The 19166-nt window shown below is 38.5% G+C and overlaps 1 protein-coding gene across 1 annotated transcript in view; it reads right to left on the bottom strand.

The window, feature by feature from the left end:
* The window catches only part of ADAMTS20 (ADAM metallopeptidase with thrombospondin type 1 motif 20), a 215325-nt gene that overhangs the window by 125229 nt on the left and 70930 nt on the right, over nt 1–19166 (bottom strand). Inside the window, exons 4-7 of the mRNA XM_063446941.1 lie at nt 10204–10469; nt 2193–2276; nt 1153–1277; nt 158–198 (exon numbers count right to left, since the gene is read on the bottom strand). Coding sequence (XP_063303011.1) covers nt 158–198; nt 1153–1277; nt 2193–2276; nt 10204–10469 — 516 coding nt within the window. The remainder of the gene's footprint in view (nt 1–157; nt 199–1152; nt 1278–2192; nt 2277–10203; nt 10470–19166) is intronic.

Here is a 19166-nt window from a genome sequence, read left to right on the forward strand (position 1 = left end):
ATTGCAAATAACTCTGGACATGCATTTTATCAAGAAGAAAAAAGCAGAAGTGGTCATAGTGGTTGGACTAACCCTTTAATAATTGCAATGTATTTAAACTTAGAAGACAAAACGTTGGTGTCAATATGGCCATCTCCAAACTGAAAAAATAACTTACCTAAAGTATCACACTTATCACGAGCTCTACAGATGTCTTCCCTACAGGACAAAAGTACAATAAAATATAATCAGACTGTTTGTAGCACATTTACCTGTCTACATTTTAAAAAAATAAATTGTGACTGCAAAAAAATTACACCCCAGTTGGAAAAGTCACTAATTGTAGGTACATAAGAGAGTTTTTTTTAAAGGTCTTTAGGGGCAGTTTGACAAAAAGGCCTCTCTCCATGGAACACAGAGATCACAAAGCTTACAGCAGTGACTTTACAGTACTGCATTTCATGGTCTACTTTGTCCAACATGGATGACATGGAACAGTTGATAGTGCTGAGTTAACTGACGCCAAGCACTCTCAGCCTATTACCACCATCCATTTTGGATGAAATTGACTGATAATGGAACAGTGTACATTCCTCATTTTCAAAACAGCTAAGGAAGGGTTGGGCTTAAGATGATTGAGAGATTCCTTATAAAACATCTCGTAAACAGTTTTATAATAAACTAGAGGATAGCAACTAGAGACTTTTAGGATTACAAAGCTGTAGGGGGTATCTAGATTAGAGTGTCCATTTAACACAAGGTAAGGACTTACATTGCCTACTAGGAGGTCTAAATGGTGTTTAACAATACTGTTCAACTTCATGTTAATCTCTGAAGATCACATGATAGATAGAGGCATCTACACCTACACATCAAAGGATCCTGAAAACAAATTCTCAAGGATTTCCATGAACCATGAATGGTTGCATAGAAACCTCTTCAAGCTCATTAATGACAAAATTGAACTAATTATGATCACAACAACCACTAACGAACTGCAACCAACTCCACATGTTCATTAATTATAAGCATGGATGATGAAAGCTCTGCTGTGGCTCATGGTTACATTGAGTTAAGCAGACAGGGGTGCACTAATCAGATTTTTGTCTTTTTGATGAGACTTGATGCCAGTAAACCTGTAAATAAGAAGAGGTGGTTTGAAATCTAATATACCTGGTGAGAAGAACAGCTGTGTCATAATGAGAGGGATGGGAATCATCCGGGACGTTTTGTGATTTTTGCCATACACAGAAGTTGTGAAGAGTTGTAGCAGCATTAAAGCTGATAACAGGTCCGTCCTACACGTAAAGGTAAAACCAAATGACATAGCAAATTACTGCAAAACCTGACATTTACCTGACAAAACTAAATAAATAAAAAAAAAAGGGAAAACTCAGAGTTTTAAAAAGGAAAATGTTCCACCTTGGCTTAAGATTTTGGGTAGAATAATTAAGTAAAGGCTAGCAAGAAAATGTAATTAAACCTCTCTACCAATGTATTGCATAGAAAAAAAAACATTATTATAGTTAACATAATTAACAATGTATCTATGGTTTATAGTAACATAGTGCAATAGGTTGAAAAGAAACTCAAACTCATCAATGAATCAATTTTACTTGTCCCTGCAGGGGCAGTTCTAGAACTTACAATTTGAGGAGTGCCTGTTACAATAATTAAAGTGTGGATGTGCACTCGCACACATGCATAGTGCATGTGGAGTTGGCAGATGCTTTAGTCCAGGTCTGGGAGGAGATCCCTCAGGAGACCATCCGCCACCTCATCAGAAGCATGCACAGGCATTGTAGGGAGGTCATACAGGCACGTGGAGGCCACACACACACTACTAAGCCTCATTTTGACTTGTTTTAACGGACATTACATCAAAGTTGGATCAGTCTGTAGTGTGTTTTTCCACTTTAATTTTGAGTGTGACTCCAAATCCAGACCTCCATGGGTTGAAAAATTAGATTTCCATTTTTTTATTTTTGTGTGATTTTGTTGTCAGCACATTCAACTATGGAAAGAACAAAGTATTTCAGAAGAATATTTAATTCATTCAGATCTAGGATGTGTTCTTTTTGTGTTCCCTTTATTTTTTTGAGCAGTGTATATAACCCAACACACATACTGATGTGTAGTGGTTATGGTATCTATAAAGCTTTTTTTTGTTTTATTGCTAAACTGCATACAACTACAACTACATTTAGACATACCTGTTCATTGTGAATAATAACAAGCTTGACAATCACGATATTTATGAGATTTCCAATACTTGGATCTTTATAAATAGCAGCAACCTAGAGAAAAAGAAACAAGTTATAGACTGATTAATACACATATTCTTCCTATCACATTTACCAATTTATACAGACTAGTAAGTACCTCTTTCTAGTTAAATCTATAAATCGCTCATCTGTTTGGCATAGCTATTTGCATCATTGACCAAATGAACCATTCATATTTTGTCCTCTTTATATTTATGTATGCACTATGCACTCTCCAATTGGATTTTAGGTAATATTGCTCGATAAGCTTTTCAAATGATTGAACATTTTTGGATAAACTTTTAAAACGGTTGTGTCAATAAATCCTCCCCTGTCCCCCATCCTATGTCTCCCTCCCTCAAGCCCCCCCTGACTCCCTCCTCAACATTTAGTTGCCCCAAGACTGGTGATGCTAATCGTTTCTTCCACTTTGCTGGTCCCTCCAGATCTGGCGTTTTCAATATGGCGACTGTGCTGTAAACAGTTTCCTCTGTCCTTCCAGTACATCTAGTGTCCGAACAGACAGCCGATGCTGGAAGTAGCTGAGTAGGAACTTGACATCCAATGACAAATGAGAAAAGCTAGACTAAAGCTCCACCTTTTGTCAACTTTTATCAACCAGCAGATTATACATAAGGAAAATAAGTCCCTACTTTTCCTTAGGTATAACTTTAAAGAAATAAGTTGTTTTTTTGAAAGAGGGAGGAGGGCTGCCTAGATGTGTGTATGAGAAGGGGGTCTGTATACAGAAAAAACAATATAAAAAAAAAAATGAAAATTATTAAAATATCAAAACAGATATCATACAGTATATCAAATTATTTATATATATTTACAAAATGTTATCCAAAAACATTATACCGACACACAAAAACAAAATATGCTAGATAACCAGAGATACTCCAGATAGGGGTTATGTATCTATAGGTACTTGGGATGCAACACCTTTTTTGCCATACTTACTGAGTTACCATTTGGAAGGTCTCCAGGATATCTGTATTTAGGTCGATATTCTAATATCGCATTTTTTGATTTTTCTTTGAGATTTCAAATGGTATTATTATTTTGTCACCTTCGGTCTCTATCTGCACTCCAGGCCTCCCATGTTCTTTAAATATCCCAAAATATTAAATCATTTTAACAACTTATCCAACAATATTAACTTGAGGACATAGTTAGGAAACCTAGAGGACAGACTGTTAATGGCTGGTATTTTACTAATTAAATTTTTTTTAGTTAGCAAAAATGTGTATTGGGAAGTCTGTGATTGGACAGCGACAGAAAGTCTGGGCGGGGTTAGAAGGGGAGGGCTTGCAAAGGATGCAGACAAGAAAACTGCTATTTTTGGAAAATGTTATAAGATACGCCCCAAATGAAAAAACACGTAATTAAATGCATGCAAGTTTTTATTTGGGTATATCTACTAAAAAGTGTTTTTAAAAAAAATTATTTTGTATTTCAGTGTCCCTTTAATTTCTCTGTTTAAAGATTGCAAATGCAAATTAAGCAGTCACAATTTCTTTCCACCCAGAAATCAGCCATCTAGTAGTATGGAAACATACTATAATTAGAGACCAACAAGACAGATGGCATTTACATTAAAGATAACGCAGGTTAAAGGTTTAACTAAAATCTCTAGAACTTTGCAATCTATCTACTCCAAGAGCCAGCGCAGGCCAAAGGTATACATATAGCAGCTGTGCCATAAAAATAAAGCTAATTTCATGTATATTTTCACGGTTATCTAGCCTGTCACTGAAATTACGTGCCTCCTTATCAGATATAGTACAAACAAGACTCCCTTATGATGCAAACAAATTGATGGAATGCCAACATTTAAATCAAAGAATGTTAACAGCTGAAGCGTGTCCAAACACAAAACCACATCTCTCTATATAATATCTATGTGATATATATAAATATATACACTCCATATGTGTTTTTCTGATACAATAATGATCACAGCATTACATTATCAACAGATGCATTGTTAATATTGAAAATAAAATGTATTTTTCAATGTAAATTCTGATGGGTTTAAGACCATTTTTTGTACAGAATGGCTACCACACAGTCACTACTGCTACTGTATCACTTAGAACAATATAATTTTGTCTGGTGACCTATTAGAAATGTCCTGTTTGACACAAAACCTTGCCAATTAGCCAGTATATTAACTTAAAAAGCTGGCATATAAGCCATGTACTGCTTAATGCGAACAGCGCATCCACATTCTATAAGATAAGAAGTCTATACTAAAATGTTTGCTCATTGCAGCTAAGAATTAAGTTCCATTGGAGAGAAACATCACTCATTCAGTTCTGAAGACAACCAGAAAAGATGGGATATCACGGCACTGAGATTCTAACTCAACCCTCCCTGGGCTGTAGCAATGAGCAGAATTAACAATTCATGCTGGCTAGGGACTATTTTAATGTACTCTCGCAGCCTGTTCTTGACCCAGTTGATGACTCTTCTGGACCTCCACCCACTTCTGCACCCTTGTATAGCTAAATTTTCCATTTTCTTGGTTTCTTTCCTTACACCCCTCACTGATTAGTTCAACCTGTCCCATGTAGCTGTACTGAACAGTACTGTACCCATTCATTATAGATGAACACTTGTTAGGTTTCTGTACCAACTAAAGATGCAACTCAAGTCGTTGTTCAGTATCTGCTCTGTACTTTTAGGTTTCCGTTATAAAAAGATTGTATATCCCCTTTTTTATACTATTGTCCATTTTTTGCCGATGCAAAAAAGTATTTAGTTTACAATACTCCAAAACTACAATTCTAGTGGCTGTCAGGCTGGTGGCATTTAAACATGAAGCACTTCTTCATGAAGACAATCAAAAATCCAAGGTCTTCATGTTGAACTTCATCACAAACAGCATGATGATGTCAAATGGTGTAAATGCTTCTCAGAAAGAAACATTATATTGTATAGGTGGAACTTCTGCATTGTAAATTACCAATGCATCTCTACGAGAGAAGCATTGGATTGACCAAGATCAACAGCACTAATGATCTCACAAGAAGCAGAGAAGCTGCAACAAGGAGACGGCCAAGTTTTTTTTACATTTTTATTTTTTTAAATAAGGGAAGCCTAGTAATGTTGTAGAAGCTATGGTTACTGTATTGTAGCACCTACCACTCTGCCCACTGAGCATGCCTCAAGCAGAGCTCCATCTTATTCAGCATGACTGGACAAACAATACATAAGTAGACTGTAAAGGAGCTAAGGACAACTTAAATACCTCTCTGCCTCATAACTGGCTTTCACATGAGAAGGTACTCTATTCTACTGATCTACTTCGCAACAAGAATACTTCATATAAATAATAATAATGCAAATCTGATTAATGAATTGTACAGTGAATGGTTTATTGCATAGAAGCTCCAATACAAGAGCTATATGGGTACGCAAAAGTATTGATATCCAAAAAAGGATATGTATTGATATCCAAAAAGGTGCTTTGTTTCTTTACGTTTAAGCAAGACATTTAAGTGGAAAATCAAGTGGGGAAAAGGGGGGGGGGGGGAGTTAATTTGTCTTAAAAGTATATTATAGGTAATTATATAAAAAAAACATCATAGTATATGTGTAACATATTCCTCCTAACCTTGTGGTATTTGCGCCCAGCGGCCGTGCATCGGTATAACTGACTCTTGCAACATGTTGATGGACAGCGGGACCGCTGCGGATCCACACCAAATTATACCCCCTTGCCCATTTTATTGACGACATCGGCGAGCGAGTGATGTCACGCGCTTGCACGTTATGCGGTCAAAGGCCGTTTTCGGCCAATCAGAACTGTAACGCACTTATTTAAACTCAAAGTTACTTTTTCTCATTGCCCTGTCGTGGTTTCCATAGTGGTTGTCCGAGAGTGTGTTCCTGAGCATTTATTTCTGGTTTTTGACTTTGGCTTCGTTTGACTTCCTTGTATTCTGGTATCCCTTACTTCTGGCTTTCCCTTATCGTTTTGTCCCATTCTGTGCCCCCCAACCTCGGCAAGTATTCTGACTATTCTTTGGCACATTAAGTACGGCCATTTTAAGGCCCGGTAAGACATTACCTTCCAGTCCTAGGTGTGATACTATTCTACGTGTAGGATCAATTTGTAATCCTGACAATATGACATTTTCTTTATGGTATATTTTAAAGAGTAAAAGGGGACACAGTATTAGTGTTTACATGATTTTTGCAGTGTTCCAAATACAATTTAAACAGTTTGCCAGAATTTAAAAGTTTATTTTTGGAGACACGTCTCATTTTGGAGATCTGTCTCTCAATCTCTAAGAAATCATGCAGTAATACAGACTTTCTAAGTAATGATTAAGGGGTCATCTTCATATCTGTCCATAGGCTAGGTATTGCAGCCACAAAGTTATCAATTAAAACTGGGAGAATACCACCTACTCCAGTTACATTTAACGGCTCCCCTTCCCTCTAATTCCCTTCCTTCTTTACCCTTTACTCTTCTTCCATTAATCTCATATTTAACATTCTGTTTTGGTATATGCCTTTGGAAAACTGAGAAACACTTTGGTTCTTGCCACCTCATAAGAATAAAAAAAAACAAAAAACGTGGAGAATACATCTGACTAAACAATGATCCTTTACATGTAACTTGGAGTGGGTGCCTAATGTTGTAAACAATGAACATGGCACATATAGTGCTCTTTGTGATAAGTGAGACTATAATGGGTAAATAGCATAGCCAACAATGCCTAGGGTGCAAGCTTAATTTAATTAAATCGAAAAGTGTCCCATAGCACCCACACAATCTAAATCCGTGTTTAAACCAAAGGCTGAATTAAAGTGACATATTTCAGGGGCATTTTGATTTTTATAGAAAACCCAGCACATGTGTCAAAACAGAGTGAGTAAACTTTAGGTTGTCTAACAATGAACAATGCGATAAACACATACAGAAACAATGTAGATCTACAGACAACAGAGGAGACGTATTAACCAAATGACAGACATAAATTAATGTGACATACTACAATAATCAAAATGAAGTCAAATTTTAAACTATGGTAAAATGATATCAGAATCAGAATCTATCTATGCCAAGGATTAATAAATATATTTTTATTGTTTTGACAGTCTTGGGATGGCACATAGAATAAAAGGATAACAAAGAATTCATAATGAATACTTAAGAACATAATGTACAGATTCAACTAATTACAATGTGTGAAACAATTTTTATCCAACGGTAACATATTATGAATGCAGATTCGGAGAATTAGACAGAAACACTTTTTGTAATGCCAATGATTTCATCTTCAGCAAGATTTATTGGAAGATGACTTAAAAAAATATTCTTGAGCAGCAAAGTCATACCAGTGAGCCCAGAATTGGCAAAGAACACAGAGTGGGTATTGATGCTTCCTGTTGCAAATGTGATGAAGATTCTAAAGGTCTTCTCAAGCATGTCATTTGACCTTATATATGTAATAACAATTTCATGTTGTGAAATATTTGCATTCATAATTTTTCATCCAAACTTTGTTTCATAGTCTTCTTTTATAATTTTATTTCCACCAGCAAGGATTGAGTTAGTTGTTTTCTTTTTCTGTATAAACCAACACAAGTTCTTTGTTTGCTACTTTTAATTAGATTATTTTTTCCTGAATGTAGCTTTAGCAAATACAGATGTTCTGTGTCGGAGAATGCATGCCTGTCTAGTAGACTTCTATTTTGAACCTCTGATCATCTTCCATATGATAGGTGTCAACAAAGAGATCGAGTGAATCTCCATATTCCTCCGCTGCTGGATTCTCTTAATCTGAATTATTACAACAGCTGTTCTCTGCATGATAAATAATAACTGATGATAAGGAAGTCAGAGAGTCCACTGAAATATTTATATTCACTGAGTAGCAGCCTTTAGTTGTAGTGGCAGTTGATTGGGGAATAGTTCCGATGATAGAATCATACAGCATTGACATTCTCAAGTAAAGCCATGCACATTCAATTATTGGATTGTCCAGATTTTCGATGTAAAGAATCACAGAACTGGAGGAGATGCACAATATTAACCTATGTTTGCTTTCTCGTTGGAGTTATTGTGATACGTCATTCTTGATGGAGTGGTATATTAAACTATGGTTGTTGAATGTTGTTTGCTTGTGGCTGAAAAACACAATAACTTCATTATATTTACACATCAATATACCTGGGATCAATTACAAACATGCAGTGATCATGTCTGCCTTTTTTCAGCCTACCAACACTTGGCTTGAGTTTTGTTTATAAAAATGTTTTGCAATTACTTGAAAAATATACTAATAATAATAACAAAGTACTTAACCAGGAAAGGTGCGTTCAGATTACTCTGGTTTTCAAGTACGTCCTGAGGATGATACCTAAGCCCAACAACCAGGGTTGTTACCCAATTTAGTAGAACTCATTTTATCGACCTCGGAAGGATGAAGGGCTGAGCCTGCAACCCAAGGATTTGAGGATGTTACCTTAGCCTTTATTAAACAACTTTTCACCATATAGTAGTAATAAAAAATAATTCAATCATTTGTATTCTGCAAATTATCGCTTTATATCGGACAAAATAACGAAGAATCATCATTTAACTGTCCAACAGAGTAAATGCCTCCTATTCCACCAAAGCAACAGCCAGTAGTTGCTCTTATTACTGACATTCGTGTTTCCTAATATTTATACGTGATCTATTTTATAGCTTTATAGATTTGATTGGCACTTCCAAATGCAGATAATTGTTAAGGGACAACTAAAGTCACCCAGAGCAGTTCATCTCCATGAAATGGTCTGGATGCAATGGTCCTGTCGTTTAAACCCTGTAATGTAAAACACTGCAGTTCTGTAGAAACTCTAATGTTTACAGGCTAAACATTGGATTGGACCACAGAAGGATGAAGTGGTGCCTTGTTGAGGAAATCACGAGAGGTGGAGAGCAGGAGTCTCACTGTTGGAAAAAAATGTAAAATAAGATGTAGATACATCTGGCTTCTCCTGCAGGAGATGACCTAATGCAACATGAGTTTCTGGGAACCAAAGTAAATTGTCGAAACGTACCGAAACGGTTGTAGCACTTACCATACAACAAAAGCAGGATGTAGTGAATATGGTGCTTGAACTGCTCTTTTAAGTGCTGACATAACCTGTAGATATGGCTTGGTCTATCTCCTTTTGATTGCATCAATCAAAAGAAATACTAAATATTGTATTACAGGCAGTTAACTATTTAAAGTAAAAACACTGTCATTGTCATTTAAAATAAGTAATATTGATGTATCAAAACTGGGAATCTTACCTGCAAATTACAAAGTGTGTAAATCTTCACTGCCCACTTCTCCAATCCTTCCTGTCATTGTGAATTGAGTCTTTTTCTACTGATGACATCTTCTCAGCTGATGTAGTTGATTTGGGCTGCAGCTCTGGTATTCATTTGGTTCTCCAATCTCATCTTCTCGCAGTTTTCATGGGGTCTTGTTGATACACTGTTTTTGCAAATTCCATCTGGCATTTTAAAAGTATCCATACTGTTCACGTGTGATTCAACCATTTACCGAGTTCCAAAACTGTGTGAGCAGTAGATGTCTACTAATTTTCTACACACCATTATTACAGTTCCATTCTTATGATGCCACTACAAATGACTCACTCATTTATCATCAAATGGAGCATTACACCTGCGTTCATCAATCGTTTTAACGGCGACCTTCAACCTCCTTCTTTTCCTTTCCATTGGTTCAAACATGAGACCTACCTTGTAGGATGTACCTGGTAACGTCGTACCACTTACAATGATTATCTATATATCCCTTTACTCTTTTCGGTTTTACATCAGATAAAATAAAATGTTATCATAATACATTATGTTGTATCATAATTGTTATCATAATTAGCCTTGTGTGCGCATTTAGTACATACCAAGCTGGAATGTGTCTGGATAATTCAATTCACTTACTATTGACATAAGAGTTAAAATGTAGTGCTGTAAGTTTTCTCTGTGATGGCGAACCATTTTTGCATCCGCTGTAACCATGAGCTCTACATATCGCGGGTAGGAGAGAAACCGTTTTCTTCTGATATGTATCTTGCTTCCGTCTCCTCCATGAGTTTGATTTTGTGATGGTAAGTAGTTGGAAAATGCAGAATTTGAAAACCTTGTTATATCTTCTCCTAAATCGCTCGATGCATCAAGAGGGATCATTTCTTCTTTCATTTTAGATTCTATAAAATAAAAAGGAAATAAAAACCTTTAAATAACAAGGACAATATACACAATATTTTATTTAAGGAGTGATTCGTACAAGCAACAATGCACTGAGTTCAGCATTTTTTACTCCAAGAACTTGCTGATTGAAAAGCTAACACTTTCTTAGACATCTGTGGATATTCTTACCCCTGAAAAATGCTTGTATCGGGCCTGCTGCATGTCTTTCCTTAACTTTTGGCACTTATAATCTGACATATATATCCAACACCAAAGATAACGTTGTAATAAGCACTTCCTGTGTCCAGGAATGCTTTTTTAAATTTCAATTGCTTTATAGACTTGAAGTCACTTGAAGGAACATTCGTTTACTAAAAATAAGACGTGGTGTGCAACAGATGAACACATGTTTTGGAAAACATTAAGTATTTTACATAAACCATTAATTACCAGGAATCCTGCATTGACCTCTGCGCACAGCAGGGGAACACATTAACCATTTTGAAGGATCTCAATGTGTTGCAGTTATGCAGTAATGTCAGTGGCATAACACAATTAAAAAAATAAACAATTTGATTATTTTTCAATAAATACGCAATTTAATCTTCCATCACATACAACGATGGCCTCAATGTTTTTCATTAAACCAGTATCAATTTTTTTTCCAATCCTTTAGAAATAAAACTTTTCAAATTATTTATCTACAAAAGTTTTTTCCTAAAATAATGGACTAATTTCTGATTCAAACTAATTAAATTGAAGACAATTGATGAAAAGATTAAAGAAGACAAAATATACATGATAATTATGCCACGTGAAGGGTGGGAAACCTAAAGTATAACACTAGAAGGGCCATTTCTATTTGAGATATAGTTAATGAAATTGTGTGCCAGAACATTCATACATTATTTATACATAGAACAGGTATTTAGATTCAAAGCCCCCTAAATAAAATTTTAACTTTCTTAACTACTTACACTTTTTCCAGTGCTGAGACTCACTCCATGTAGCCACCAGCTCCAACTCAACGTGATGCCTTCTTGGAGGCTGTCTCCTCTTTGTCTTCTCATCCATTCCAGTGCTTCTCATAGAGAAGCATTTGGGACAAGAAGTGCATTGCGGCAAGCACTGTGTTCATCCAATCAAATGCTTCTCATAGGGAAACACTGAATCCAATGGTACCACGTGATAAGCAACAGAGGATGTTCTATGTCCGTCTGTAATGCAAACCTCAAATAGCCGAGTCCGGCTCAATTGCAGCAGTGGAAGGACCTTCCGGTGGCTGTCCGGAAGACAACCACTAGAGGTGCCCTGCAATGTAAACACTGCCATATAAGCAGTCATATAGTGGTTCTTTAGCATGTTTATTGCTATGGAATAGTTTAATTCAAAGTTCCATTTGTTTGACATTCTATAGAGTAATTTTACACAGTAAATTAATTTGGCTATTTCGAGAAAAACAGTTGTGCGCAAAGCAAGGCTGAATGTACGGGTGTATTACACCCGTGATCTATTAAGAATTCCTTACTGGAAACTTAAGAGGACATTGCAGGTTGGTCACACATTCTTTAAGTTAATATGTTCAATAATAATACATAAATTTGCAGTTCAGCTGATTTACATTCCCCAGAAACACTTTCTACATAGTCTATTGTTATTTAAATGATTCAACGTAGCTAAATGTAATAGAATAAAGAGTTCAGAAATCGAATACCAGTAAATGGTCCACGAACGGAAATAAAAATTAAAGACGTGAAAAAAGATTACTTGGTTTATATACTTATATGTATGACATAAAATAGCAAAAAGTAAATAAAGCAAATTGCATTAGACTCTACGTTGACTCAGTGTCCTTCATGGGAACCAACAGATGTGAACGCATGGATTCCAAAGCATTTTAACTCCAGCACTTTCCCACAAATTCCTTTTCTGAACATTACATCATCTACCCTATGCAGCAGGCATGAAGTTAGGACACAAGGCACAGCACACAACCAGCTGTCAATGTATTAAAACAAAACCATATCGTAGCATAAGTTGTAAAACGTGTTGGATCTTGACGTCCTAATGACCCAGCTGTTCACTAATTCTGTTTTTAATAGGGCAAACCTAACCGGCGCTAGCTAGTCTTACTATAAGCAAAAGATCTTTTAAATAAGCAAGATGACAATTTGTATATTCAACAAAGTAGGAGAGGCTTACCGAGATATGTAATATAATAATTTCCCTTTAAGGAAAAGTACGTTGAACTTGAGAAAAACAAAAATAAATTAATAAACCTGTTTAAAGCATAAACAAAGTAAAACTTCTGACATTTTTCAAGGGAAAATACTGTGCAGAAACATAACCTTAGATGTGCAGATCATTAGTGACCACTTAAAGAGTATCCTCCTTGAACCAGACTCAATTCAGATCAATATGATGCAATTTTACAGTTTGCAAAATAAAGGGTTACTCCACGCACCTTGACCACTTCAGTGATTTGAAGTGATCATAGTGTTTGTAGTATGTGTGTGCAGCAATTCTGTTTGATATACTGCACGTATGTTCTGGGCTGGTAAATGTAAATTCTGTGAATATCCGACGCCTGTCGTCAGCAAGCATTGTATGCGGGAGGCAGATGACAAATGGCGGCATGAACGTCTCAATGCCGCTCAAGTCCTTCACGCAGCGAATCCTTCCTGACGCCATTCCCCCTGCAGCGAGGGGGAGTAAGATAGGGCCACTGGGAGAACTTGGCCTCAGCTTTCCATCGCAGATTAGTTTTAGCTTTTTTAAATATTTTTTTTCCCATTGATGGGGGACCATACCAGTTAAGGTCATTCTAACCAACACTGTCTTTCTGTTTGTAGAACCCCCCCCCCCTTTTTTTTTTAATTATTCTTTATTTTCTTTATATTCTTTATTTTTTATTACTTGTACAGCCACAATGACAAGCAAATTGTGGATTCAGAGTTGTATCATATGAGAAAATTGCACTTTTTTTTTTAAACATTTAATAGACAGGGTAAACTATAGGTCTAAACATAAAACTTGAGCGGATACATGCTAAGGAGAAATAATAGAGAGTAGATATATGTGTGAGTCAGGGCAGAAACAAGCAAAAGTAGTAAAGATAAACATGTAGGCATGCTGACATCACAAGATAAGGGCGGGTACATAACCCTTCTTGACGCCCCGCCTGGGAGAGCTCTGAACCTGTGCTTAGGGTATATGCTGTGTCTTGGGAGTGGATAGAGCACCCAACCGTTGACATATTGCTTCAAATGCTGCATGGGAAGTAGCTTCCCAGTTTCGGACGGTTTCTGTGGCGTCCGCCATTTTGGAGAGACCACGTTCCAGCTCCTTTCAGAGTAGTCGCCCAGAAGCGATGGTGAGGTAAATGCTTACTTGGTGGGGAGTGGGATAACTATTTCCAGGAGTTGTGTTGGCACAAATTAAGTTGATGTGCCATGCAGGTAGTCGAGTAATCGACTGTTTTGCAAGAGTTAGGCTCGGAGTTTGCAGGAAGCATGTCCAACTGCCATGCTGCTTAGGCCCCAAGCCCTTGTGGCAAGAGTGGCAGTGAGGAGGTATAAATATGAGAATATCTTTGAGTTGGAAGAGCAGAGGTTGGGTAAAATTGCAATGAAATAATGAGGGAAGAGATTTAATAAACTGATTCTTTGCAAAGAATTCCATACCTATAGCTACATAAGTTCAACCAGATTTAGAGCATGTCTTAAATATTCACACACAGACAGTCATATTCACATGCAGACAGTCACACACACACATAGACAGTCACGCGCACACACACAGGGAGACAATCACAAACACACAGGCAGACAGTCATACACACACACAAACACACAAAGGCAGTCAAACACACACACACAGGCAGACAGTCACACACAGGTAGACAGTCATACACAGGCAGACAGTCACACACACATACACACACAGGCAGAGAGTCATACAAACACACTCAGGCAGACAGTCACACACACACACACACACAGACACACAGGCAGACAGTCACACACAGCCACACAGGCAGACAGTCATACACACAAACACATGAATAGTATATGTGGAACTGCACTCACTCCCACAAATCTGAGCCAGGGTGCTTGCTGAGCCGGAATCAAACACCAGATTTCCAAACATGTGTAAAATAATACGGGTCCAGACACTCCTTGGTTCAAGACAGGCACTTTATTGAGAACCACAACAGCAACGTTTCGACCCCAAAAGGTCTTTGTCAAGCACACAAACACAGACACACACAGGCAGACAGTCATACACAGACACACACACACACAGACAGACAGTCACACACAGGCAGTCATACACACACACACACACACACACAGGCAGACAGTCATACACAAACACACAGACAGTCATACACACACACACAGGCAGACAGTCATTCACACACAGACAGTCACACTCACACTGACAATCACACATAATTACCTCTGTTCATTGTGGAGGCAGTGCAGCTCCTGGAGACTGTTTGTTGGGGAAGCAGGGACTCCTTCCTGCTTCCCTTGCAGCAGTTACCTGGAACTTTTAGCTCCGCCGTCAGTTTTGCTCCGCCCCGTCACACGCGAAGCTCCGCCCCCTCCGCAAATCTGTTGTTTTTTTTAAACCCCGCCGGCCATGTGTGAGCTGTGTCGGCCGCACAGCACCCCCCGGTCCATGGTGCCCTGTGAGGGCACATAGCTCGCACATCCCTAAGGCTGGCCCTGACTATAGCGTATTTTCTGTCCTACTTATTGTTTCCTTTTATTTCTTAATTTAAAATTGTGTTCTATTCCACCTCCTACCTTATTATTTTATGTTCATTCGCTGTGGCTTTTTGTTGTTTGTTTAGGTAGTGTTACTTCTTTCACTGATAATCTTGTAAATTTATGTTCACTGTTCATGACTTTCACCTATCTGATCCTTCACATATTTTTATCCCAAATGTTATGTCTCTGATTTTTCATCTCTAATTACCTCAAATTCTCCATGTCTCCCCACCCATAATGGAGTGTTTATTTCTTTTTATTTCTAACCCCAGTCTTTATATTTCAGACTGGGCCCCTAAAAACAACATTGATTAACTACACTCAGTACTCACAAGCAACCAAGCCCTGCAGAATCTTCTAAGCCGAGGTATCATCTCTGGAAGGCTGCCCACCCTCCCCTCTGTCATTACCATACTTACAGATAGTGCAGATCAGCTAGTTTTCAAAACACACCAATCAAGTCACTAAACCTCTCCTCACTGAAATCCTTCTGTTAACAAACTGCACCCTTAACCATGGTTTAATCACTCATAGATATATGTATATATATATATGTCTATGATTATATATGTGCATATATTTATAAGCTTCATATCTATACAACAAAACATATTTTCTCTAAATAATGTTCTCCCTTCTATTTTTCACTTTCGCACTAACTTCACTCATTACTAAAATATCCCTATCCTTCTGCTCACTCCCTGGCAACACCATCTTCATTACTTCCACTTTACTCCCCTCCCCTCTCTATTTGTTCTATGTACTCTACATATATCTTTCCAGCCTATCTCATCTAACTCCTCCCAAACTTTCCCTCCTACAAAACTTTCAAATCCTACTCCCACCTTCACTTCCTTTCTATCCTTCTACTCCTAGCAGCTGGCGATGTCTCTCCAAACCCCGGTCCCATCTCGGCAAACTCACCACGTACTAACTCAAGGAACCACACCAATCTCATACCCATCTCATGTTACTCTTCCTCTAAATCCTCCTTCAATATTGTCCTCTGAAATGCACGCTCTGATGGCAATTTTACAAAATCTACCGCTGTCCACGACCTCATCATCACTCATTCCCTAGATTTACTAGCCTTAACAGAAACATGGCTCTCCCCCTCTGAAAATGCTACCCCTGCATCTTTATCCTTTGGTGGTTTTCAACTTACCCACAACCCAAGACACTCTGAATGTAAATGTGGTGGTGTAGGGTTTCTCCTCTCACCTCACTGCTTCTTCAAATCTCTACCCACCCCCCCACCCCCCTTCCCTCTCATTCAAAATAATTTAATTCACCTTTTTAAACCCTTCTCTGCTAACATTGCCGTTATTTATCGCCCCCCCCCCCCCTGGTTCCCTATTCCTCTTCATTGACCACTTTACTGCCTGGCTACCCTATTTCCTCTCTTCTAATATTCTATCCCTAATTCTCGGGGACTTAACCCACCTTTGACCTCAGCAGCCTCCAAACTACTTTCAATGACTTCTTCCCTCTGCTATCGCAGTGGACTAATTCTCCCACCTATGTAGCTGGCAATTCCCTCAACCTCATCTTCTCTTATGCATTTACAGTATCTAATATACACAACACTCCATTTCTTATTTCTGATCACCACCTCTTATTGTTTGCTCTCGAGTACACCCTCACCCAACAACCTCAGCCTAACCCCCCTCAACTCAGGAGGAACCTTAATTCTATTCACCTCTAGCAGCTGTCAGCTCTCCTTCCCCTCACTGGCCATCTCCACATATAACACTACTGTGGCGAAACCGACCTCGCCTCTTGCCTTTAGACTATGGCCCCTGTTCTTTTTCCCTGCAGAAAGGCTGGTTTGTACCTTTCTGTGGACTGTTAAAGCCATGCTACCCCAGATAGCTATGCCATGGAGCCCAGCCGTATACTGAAAGACTGTATGAAAGACTTTGGCTCCATGGCGATTGAACTGTATGTATGTGATCTGAGCGCCATCCGGTAATAATGTGCGCTCAGATCTAAGCTATCTGGGGATAGGTATAATGTCTGTATTTTATGTAATAAATGTAACCTTGTGTATTTTATTGTATTTTACTGTCTTTGTACAGCCATGTGCTTAATGGAGTTTTGCCTCTGTCCTTGGAGATAATTGGATTACTTCTCAATTATCTCCAGGATAGAAGACTCTGTGGAACTGGTTTTGGGCAGAAAAGCCATGCTTCATTTGGTCAAAAAGTACTTCGATCTATCTTTTGAACCAATGGACTAATTTGGATGATTTTTTACATATGTTTGTATTTGGAGTATGCTGATTCGGAAAATGTAAGTTTTATGTGAATGTAATGCATACTTTCAAAGTTATGAATAATGTGTAAAAACTGTATTCCTCTGCATGTGATAAAGAGATTACCCATTGTGTTCAGTAATCATATCACAGGCAGAGGGGAGGAATTTGTGTGGGAGTGTCTGTGTGTATTGTACGGATTGATTGGTTGTTCTGTAAAACCCTGTGGGCTGTACTATGTTTGTGGATTGGCTATAAAAGAGACTGTATGTGCCAATACAGACAGATTCTGCTTAACCCTCAAAACGAAGTGTCGTCTCGTTATTGGGGGAATTGGATTGTATGCTGACTGCCAGGAGTGTATCCCTTTCGTATGGTTTTCCTGTTCGGCTGTTTCCAGGATTCGTAGAGTTTGCAGTTCGGGAGATTGGTGCTTACAGTTGCTGCCTGTGCATCTGGAAAGGGGAATATCGCCTAAACGTTTTTTAACTTCTGGTGAGCAAAACGGTCCGTTACAACTACCCTCACCTCTGCCTTTAACACTGCAGCCCCGCTCAAAACATGCACCTTGAGGAGGACATGCCTCCATGCGTGGCATACTAAATCAACACGGTACCTGAAAAATGCTCCAGTTGTGCTCAACGCTCCTGGAGGAAGTCTCGCACCCAGTCAAACTTTCTCCATTATAGATTCATATTGAGTTCATACAGCGCAGCCCTTGCCCTCGTCAAACAGTCATACTTTGCCTCTCTCATTAGTTCATGTTCCTGCAATAACAGGCATCTCTTTGACACCTTTAATTCTCTTCTTCGCCCTGCTGTGGCCACCCCTCAAACTAACCTTACAGCCAATAGCTTTGCATGTTACTTTACCGACATGATTGAACAGCTAAGGAAAGAATTCTCCCCACTCTGCCTTTCTCTTTCTCAACCACACATAGATCATGCCTACCCTTTCCTACCCTTCAGACTTTCTCCCCGGCTACTGAACAAGAGGTGGCTGAGCTTCTCCTTTCTTCTCGCCCCACCACTTGCCCGCTCGATCCTATCCCATTTCACCTTATCAGATCTCTCTCCCCTTGTCTTGCGCCTTCCTTAACACACATCTTCAACTGCACTCTCTCTTCTGATGTTGTCCCTGCTGACCTTAAACATGCCACTGTAGTACCTATCATGAAAAAAAAATCTCTTGACCCATCCTCCTCATCTAACTATAGTCCCATATCCCTGCTCCACTTCTACTCAAAGCTTCTGGAAAGACTTGTCTTTACCCATATGTCTCACTTACTCAATTCCAACTCTCTCCTTGACCATCTTCAATCTGGCTTCCACCATCTCCACTCTACTGAGACTGCTCTTATCAAAGTTACTAATGACCTAATCGCAGCTAAATCTAAAGGCCACTACTCCATACTAATTCTTCTTGACCTCTCTGCTTCCTTTGACACCATTGATCATGCTCTCCTTCTTCAAACTCTTTAATCACCCGGTCTCTGTGACTCTGTCCTCTCGTGGTCTTCCTCTTATCTCTCCCAATGTTCACTCAGCATCTCCTTTTCTAATGACACCTCCTCCCCTCATCTCGTTTGTAGTCCCCCAAGGCTCTGTCCTTGGACCCCTTCTATTTTCTCTTTATACTGCCTCTCTGTAATGGATTCATCCACACATAGAAATGTTTATGAT

Source organism: Pelobates fuscus, chromosome 3, assembly GCF_036172605.1.
Source record: "Pelobates fuscus isolate aPelFus1 chromosome 3, aPelFus1.pri, whole genome shotgun sequence".
NCBI classification, from domain to species: domain Eukaryota; kingdom Metazoa; phylum Chordata; class Amphibia; order Anura; family Pelobatidae; genus Pelobates; species Pelobates fuscus.